The sequence below is a fragment of the Cyprinodon variegatus genome, unplaced genomic scaffold (genome assembly GCF_000732505.1).
Source record: "Cyprinodon variegatus isolate N-32 unplaced genomic scaffold, C_variegatus-1.0 Scaffold1689, whole genome shotgun sequence".
Taxonomy (NCBI): domain Eukaryota; kingdom Metazoa; phylum Chordata; class Actinopteri; order Cyprinodontiformes; family Cyprinodontidae; genus Cyprinodon; species Cyprinodon variegatus.
Genome location: NW_015152142.1, coordinates 67,586 through 75,990, shown reverse-complemented (window position 1 = coordinate 75,990; position 8,405 = coordinate 67,586). Strand labels below are relative to the sequence as shown.

The following is an 8,405-nucleotide window of genomic DNA, read 5'->3' as shown; positions in this document are numbered from 1 at the left end:
GAAACAAAAATGTAACTCATGTCAAAAGAATCTTTTTTTTTTATGTTTCCAATGTTTAATTGTACCTTTTCTTTTTTAAGACGCCTCATCGATTCCAGTCTTTGTTTGTAATATTTCCTACAGTTATATTATATAACAGTTATATTATATACTATATAATATAATAAAACGAGACAATAGAACATGTAATATATAACTTATATATTAATTTTTCTATTGTCTCGTTTTCCACACAGAAATCACTTCTTCCTGTTTCATGTTTTCCCATTATTAGTAATGGTGAGTTAAGTCCTATATGACCCAACCTTAATCTAGTTATTATCTTTTCCTGAATTCTGTTTCTTCCAATACTTCTGATTTCTCCAGCCTTCCCTTTTATTCTATAGAACCATTTTCCTCTAATATCTTCTTCCCACAGTTTTTGCCATTTGTAATGAATTTTCTTCCTGATTATGTTCTTAGTTTCTGGTTTATTAATTGCAACTCTAATATCATTTTCACTCCTGTTTGTAGATTATTTTGCTTTTTTATTTTTATCAGCCATTTTATTTCCCTTTAGTCTAAATGTGCAGGAACCCAAAGGAAAATGACCAATAATTCCATCATCTGAATGAAATAAAGAATTTGTTGAATTTCTGATCAAATATCAGGAGGACTTTCTGAATGGGAAGCATCAACCTGCAGACAGGTGCGGCTTTTATTCTGAAAGGTTCCCGCTGCAAACGTCATCGATCCTTTGAAGTCATTTGATCCATGCGCGCGTGAGCGGCGGAGACAGAAGGAGGCAGAGTCCGCGTGGAGGAGGATGAGGAGGATGAAGGCTGCAGAGGGACGGTGAGGCCACGGGGCGAGAAGGAGACGCCACGCGGCGTGGATTGTCCCGCGTGTTTTTCAGCTTCAGGAAGAAAAACTGTCTGTGACGGAACTCTGCGCGTGCACAGAGCGCGCCCAGGTGACCGCAGGTAACTGATCAGCGTCCCTTTGTGTTTACATGGAGGGCGCGTTCACGGCGGGGGCTGAGCGCGTGCACGCCTCCACGCGTGGATGGATGGAAGCGTGGGTTTGATTCAGATTCTGAGCTCAGAAGGTCAGAAGGTTCTGGAGAAACTCAGGTCTGGTCCTGCTTCCAACATTTTATTCTCTAATTGGAAGAAAAACATTTAGGTTCATTTTATTAACACATTGTGACGTCACTGCCCGCTTTCATCACTTTGAAGTTTTTAATATTTGGATAAAGTCAGAGATTCTTAGAGGTTCTGCTGCTTCTTCTGTCTGAAGCTTTTTCTCCTGATTCACTTTTTAAGGTCAAAAACTAGAAAATACAGATAAAGAAATCTGAATTTAATCTTTTGTAGAAATGAATAAAAACCCTGAAATATTAAGACTTTATTTCCGTTTAGTTTCATAACAGATAATTTCTTCCCTTCATTAATTTCTGAACTTTATCTGGAATATTTCTTCATATTTAGCAGCAGATTAACTCAATAAATCAGGAAAAGGTTAAAAAGCTTCAGGCTGCAGATCTTCATCCTCTGGAGGAGCAGCAGCTCTGATGACTGAGCTCCTCCCCCTCTCTCTGAGGGAGAACCCAGCCTCCCTGCAGAGGAGGCTGGGATCCAGGATCTGGTTCTTTGGGTCCTGATCCAGATTAGTGACCGTACTCCTGGAGCGCCACCCACTGGCCACCATGAGGGACACGGTCCAATACCTTCTACAGATGACCTTCTACATCCTTCTGTCCAAAGCTCACTGCTCCTCCTGGAGCCGAGGTTCTGCTCTCCTCTCCAGAACCGTTTGGAGACCGATGGACCTTTAATCAGCTGCTGGACTCCCAGAGTCTGAGGACCAGTTCCAGACTCTGTGGACCAGTCCCAGAGTCTGAGGACCAGTCCAGAGTCTGAGGACCAGTCCCAGAGTCTGAGGACCAGTCCCAGAGTCTGAGGACCAGTCCCAGAGTGTGAGGACCAGTCCCAGAGTGTGAGGACCAGTCCCAGAGTGTGAGGACCAGTCCCAGAGTCTGAGGACCAGTCCAGAGTCTGAGGACCAGTCCACCAGCATCGTACCCGGGTCTTTTCTAAAATGTGCTAACTGAATATTTACTCAGTCTGAATGGGAATGTAACTGAGCAGAGAATAATTTTGTTGCTTATAGGAATCCAGCTTTCTTTGTGTTTTCCCTTCCAGGTTAGAGCAGCTCCCCTGATGAACCCTCTAGCAGCTCTCAGCATGGACCCAAACACTCTGGTTATAGGAACTGTCCCCCCCCACAGAGGAATGATCTTGAATGGCGTCCATTCTCTCTCTAAACAAAAGCAGCCGGACTCGTCCCTCCAGCGTGGTTCTGACCTCCAGCGTAAGCCCACTGTGCCCGTTTTAGAAAACCAGAAATCTGGAAGTGTTGAACTTTACAGAAGCCCAACTCCAGAGCTGCAGGAAGTTCTGCTCGTCTCAGCGGCAGAGACTAACGGCCTCGGGTTGAACCACGGGCCTGCAGTCATTGACAAGCAGTCAGAAGGGAGTTTAAATGGTGCTGGCAGCTTTTTCAGCCTCCCGTGGGTCAGTCCTTACATGGATCCTTCATCTTACCCCTTCTTGGACATGGCATACAGAACCTCCCTCCTGTCTGCGTTGCCTTTCACCCCTAAGCCTCTAGCATATCAGTCTTTGTGTGCAAATGGCAGTAGTACATCTAGAGATGAAAGACTTTTCTTCATTTCTCCGTACTCAGCAGCTCAGCTCGTCTCCTCACTGGCGGCTCCCAGCAGGACGTCCCCTGCAAACCCCACCCGTTCTGTTCTCTCACCTCTGCCCCACGGCCAGGAAAAGACCTTGCAGGGCTTTGGACAACAACGGCCTGAAGAACGTTCTGCTGTTAGGACCAGTTCCCAGACTCTGCAGATGCAGACAGATCCATCTGAATGTCAGCAAGAGGACAGATTCCACAGTGATTCCGCATGTCGATCCACCTCTACCGAAGGCAGAGCTGACAGTGGAGCTCATGGTTCCCAACCGTCTGACTCTCTTCCTCAATCCCAGTCCATCAGCAGTCCCAGTACAGAGCTCCAGAATCTCTACTACCAGAGTCTCTCCTCAACTTTAACCGTTCTTGCTGCTTCCCATCATTTCTACAGTAGCTCCCAGCAAAGCTGTTCCACAGACACAGGCAGAGGCAGTACCAGAGATACCATCAGTAACACTGACAAACATTCAACACACGCAAAGCAATCCCTAAGCAATGTTGTACCTCAGGAAGCCACCAAAAACCGCGAAGAAAAGGGGAATTCTGCTGAACAGGCCGCTGAATTCCTGAATAGATTTCCATCCCAATCCCAGGCGCTGGTCAATCTGGAGTATTCACAACCATCTCAACATATGCTGGTACCCAATCAGAAGCAAGACCTGAAAGAGGCTCAAGCTTTAGCTGTCAGCTCTTTGAACAAGACTTCAAATCACGGGACCATCTGTACCGTAACCTCTACTGGAGGCTCTTCCTCAGCTATAAGCTCTAACCGTGATGTTTGCTCCCAAGCCACAAGCAGAGCAGCCGACAATATTCAGTTAGTTTCAACTGAATCTACGATCGGACAGAAAACCGCTACCCAGAGTACCGTCTCTGCAGCAAACCGTTCTACAAATATCCCCAAAACAAAGGCGGAAGGGCCCCAAGTTTCTCCTCCTGACTCTAGGAAAAGCAGCAAAGAGGACCACTTCTCAAGAAAACATATTAAAACTCCATCAAATGCCAACAGTAATGATAACCAACCTGATCTGTTACATTACCAACGGTTAAATCAAGAGAATAAAAACTCCTCCAGTCAGATTTATAAAAACTCTCATCTACCTCATGGTTTAGGTCACAGTAAACGCTACGTCCGGTACTCTGTACCAGACACTATGTCAATGCAGCGAATGTCAGTGCCAAATAATGGCTATCCTCATCCTGTATTGCTAGGCAACAACAGCTTTAACCAGTCAGGTACTGCAGTCAAACATGGCCACCCATATGGAAGATTAACTTATGAGAGCGCTGAGAAGATAGCCTCCATGTCAACCTGTTCAGGTTTTCAAAACAAAGAGAAAAATCATTGTTTGTCTGAAACCCATGAAGTCAGAAATAAAGAACAATTTATGGACCAAAAAAGGCAAGACGCTAACCCCTGTCAAAAGACGAACAATGACATTAAAACTATAAATCCAGCTTCTAAAGCTGCTCCAGATGAATCTGTTGGTCGGGGTGAAGAAGTTAGTTCTGACTCGGTGCGTGAGGAAAATACTACAGAAAACAGTTGCACACCTTTTGTGGCTGTTTTCCCCAAATACTGCAACAACAGATTGAACCAATTCCAAGGAAAGAGGGCATTGCTTTCAGAAACTCCTCATCATATCTGGAATGCCAGACATAGAGTAGCCTCACTAAGCCAAACTCCACCTCACTGCACTTCTTCATCGCTCCCTAGTAGTAGCCAAGAGATCTCAGAGGAGGAAAACCCACAAAGCCCATTCCTAGACATCCCAGAAGAGCTATCAATGCAATCTGCCCGAACATCTCCATGGCAGTTCTCAACAAACTCTAAACCTAGAGATGATCAGCCAGTGGCATTAGGTGATTTTGATGTAAAACCTTCCGTACAGGAAGCAAACTCTGAATCTTGGAATAAAGGAGACAATCCTCGGCAAAGTCCTCCCAAAAATAGGATATCATTGGTTCCAAATAGTGATATTAGTTCTGGTGACCTTACAGATGATGATGCAGGCGCAAACTCAAAGAGTCCAGCATGTGGAGGTGGGAATCCATCAGGAAGTGCAGGTTGCTCCAGAAAGAGACCAAATACTGAGGTCCCAGGGTGGAGCATGTTCAGTCCCAGATTCCTGGCCGAAGGAGAACTTGATTCTATGCCTTCATCTTGTTCTAGACTTAACCCCAAAGAACCCACATGTACCAGAGACGGTAAATGTCCGAAAGTTAGCCGTTTCTGTCGCAGAAATCAGAGTTTGACGGCGTCGCCGACTGACCCTGGGAGTTCTTTAATTGGTGAAAATGGGAACTCAATTTGTAAAAACAGTCGTGACCAATTTTCTAATGAGGAACATCACAATGCTGTCAGCCCAACTCCCAGTCCTACCAGTGGAAAGACTCCCTTTGTCGTCGATCCCAGTTTCCCTCTTCATGGTCTGAACATTTTTGCTACAAACGGAGATGACAGCAGAGTCCATGATGATCCATCGCCACATGTGGACAAGGACCTTCACACCAATGCCAGCTGTGGGAATGAAGGGGAGAACATCCAACACGATGTCAGTCTCCTCCACCGTGATGCTAAAGACCTCGATTCCTGCAGAAAAGGACAGTCCAACTTCATCAGGCAGATCGAAAACCTGCAAGGCATGATGGGAGAAGTGACCCCCGATCTGTCTGTCAGCAGGCGAGGCAGCGAGCAAAGTGCTCAGCAGGTAGGAGCATTTATCACCTCATTCCTCCATTAGTCACATAAAACCTTTGACCTTTGATCTTTGGTCACCTGCTGTGTGATGGACGGACCTGGTGATCCGATGTGTTTGTGTGCAGCAACAGTTCAGCCTGGTTTTCCTCCTTTTAATGGACAATGAGATTTGATTGAATCTATTCTTCTCTAGCTGAGCCTCCCCTGGTGTCGACCACCTAAAGTGCGATTGTTAGCTTAAACCCGCGCTGTGCTAAAGTGTTGGTTTTGCCCACATCCTGTTCCCTGGTTTCCATAGAAACTCTGCTGTCTTTCAGGTTCAGTTATTTTCAGAAAGCTGCTGATCCAGAGACAACCTCATGGAGGAACTTTCTGTTGCTCAGTGTTTCCTTCTGAGTGGCAATGGGCCTATTTTAAAAAGCAGCAGCGCCACCTGGAGGGCTGGAGGGAGACGGTCAGTGTAGTTAGGAAATGTCCTCCTTTTGAAATAACGATAAGCTTTGGGTCATGAAGGTGTTTGTCTGACGCTCAGATAATCTGAACCACCGTCTCATCCAATCAGAACCTCAGCTTAGGACCTGCAGATTGATCCAATCCCAGCGATGAGCTCTTCTGGGAGGTCAGGGTTGATGATCTCTGCTGATGTCTGGAAGTAGAGAGTTGGACCAGTTGGACCTTCTGACCAGCAGAGAAGTTTTGATGAACAGAGAACAGAACAGTTCTGCTTCTTAGAGTTAAAGCAACGCCTGCTTTCATCACAGGCAACAAACACAAACCAGATTTTCTGCTAATTTCTTCTCTCTTAGAGCACAACGCTGCAGCTCTCTGAGCTGAGGGACAGAGGAGGAGGAGGAGGAGGAGAGGAAGGGCTGGCAGACAGCCAGCAGGGAGGAAAGGACGACAAAGAACATGAGGAAGAGGAGAGAGGAGGAGAGGGAGCTCCTTCTGCAGCTGCTGACACTGTTAGAGGTAGGAGGAAGTCTGCGGAAAGACGTGAAATCCCACTGAACTGTCCTGCACCCCACTGGATGCTCATTAGTTGGAACGTTTTTTCACATTCGAACATATAGAACGTTTTTTATTTCTCCTCCAGTTTGTGTAAACAGGCAAATAGATATTTTATTTTCTCTCTTCAGGTCTGAATGTTTCTTCCTCGATCCAACATGGAGTCTTCGGCCCTCCTGTCTTCAGTCAGAATGATGAAGATGATGGCAGGGAACATGAGGGCGGGCAGAAAAGCCAAAAGTCGTCTGAAGCGATTGTCTCGGGACCCAGAGGTCGGTTTCAGGGGAACCGCTCCCCCCTGAGGTCACATCCTGTCAACCGGCGGCGAATCTTCAGCCTGGAGCCGTTTCATCAGAGCAGCATCATCAGCCGCCCACAGAAGAGAGGGAGGGATGATGAAGGAGAGGATGAGGAGGAGACGGCAAACCCCAACAAGAGAGTCAAAGCCGCCAACGGTAGAACCTTAGAACGTCTCTCTTTCTGCTGGATCAATCTGTAAACAATATTTTAGAAAATAAAGTTTGTTGCAGAAAGAGAAATCAAATATAAATCAAGCGCAGGAAGAGGTGAATATATTTCTGCAGCATCATGACTTTTCTTTCCCAGCGGTTCTAATCAAAGGAGAACCGTGTTTGATTTGGCGTTCCACTGGGGTCCATAGACAGTCTGCTTCTAGATCCTTCCATGTTTTCTCCTCCAGACTTCCTGTTCAGCAGAAACCTGTAACAACTGATCCTCTGATTCTTTGGAGGTAGAAACAATAGATCGTCTTCATGGTTACAAAAGAATTTCCTTTTTTCAAACTTTAGACACAGTTCAAAGGTTATAGTTGAATTCCTCCCTGCCAGCAGGTGGCGCTCTCTCTCATTCCAGCTTTTTATTCTACTGTTGCTGCCGATGCTATAGCATTAGCAAGCGTTTACCTTACCTGTCCAGAAGGAGCAGTGACCTCTGCGTTCCTTCCAAGTTCGGTTCAGTCGCAGCATCGTTCTAAATCTGACCAATATTCTCCTTTAGTTTGTGTTTAATCTGAGTCATTAACTCTGAGAACAACAGTTTCTCACCTCCGTCAGGGAACCACTAGGATCTCAGGTGACCTAAGGTGATCTCAGGTAACCTAAGGTGACCTCAGGTAACCTAAGGTGACCTCAGGTAACCTAAGGTGACCTCAGGTAACCTAAGGTGACCTCAGGTAACCTAAGGTGACCTCAGGTGACTTATTTTCTGCTTGTCTCTACAGACTCGACTCTGGAGGAAGTGAAAAAGCTGAAGGTCTGCGTCGAGCTAAACGGCCTCCAACTGAACAGGCCCCGCCTCCCCAGAGAGCTGAGCCAATGGCTGCCCTCCTGGGACAGGAAGTGGCTCCCTGTGAGGGAGAGCTCAGAGGTCACTGGGAGCTGGAGGGAGCCCAGCTTCCTGAGGCGGGTCGGTCCCACAGGTGAGAGATTCCTGAAATGTGATTGGCTGTCAGGTTCTCTGTGGTTCTGGGTTTACCTGGAAACACCTCAGTGGTCCTGAGATGAAGGTCTGAACGCGGCCTCAGAGGAGCTCTGTGCTTCCCTGCAGGTCTCCAAGTGGCCCCGCCCTCTTCTGATGGTCAACCGGCCCAGGAACCAATCAGCTTGGCCCCCCACCAACAAGCCCCGCCCACCTCCTCCAGACATCAGAGCCTCGGGGAGAACCATACGGTCTCTGGTCCATCCACGCCTCCCCGGCCTTCCTCCTCAGCAGACCGTCGTCTGTTTGGCTGCCATGGAAACGAGATGACGAAGGGTAAACGACCCTTCAAGATGAAACACGCAGGATGTGAGAGAGAGGAGGAAGGAGGTGACGATGAGGAGCAGAAGGGGAAGGTCAGTTTGCTTCCTGTTTCTTTGAGTTTAGCCTGGAGCAGCGCTGGTTCACATCTGCTTCTCATTCTTAATCACTAAAATCACGGGAAGTTTAGCTACTGGCTCTT

At 47.0% G+C, this 8,405-nt stretch overlaps 1 protein-coding gene across 1 annotated transcript in view; it reads left to right on the top strand.

The window, feature by feature from the left end:
• Positions 1 to 785: 785 nt before the first annotated feature.
• LOC107104318 overlaps positions 786 to 8,405 on the top strand; it is an 18,725-nt gene continuing 11,105 nt past the window's right edge. Inside the window, exons 1-6 of the mRNA XM_015404302.1 lie at positions 786 to 962; positions 2,184 to 5,450; positions 6,247 to 6,409; positions 6,577 to 6,900; positions 7,686 to 7,883; positions 8,012 to 8,298. Coding sequence (XP_015259788.1) covers positions 2,202 to 5,450; positions 6,247 to 6,409; positions 6,577 to 6,900; positions 7,686 to 7,883; positions 8,012 to 8,298 — 4,221 coding nt within the window. The 5' untranslated portion in view covers positions 786 to 962; positions 2,184 to 2,201. The remainder of the gene's footprint in view (positions 963 to 2,183; positions 5,451 to 6,246; positions 6,410 to 6,576; positions 6,901 to 7,685; positions 7,884 to 8,011; positions 8,299 to 8,405) is intronic.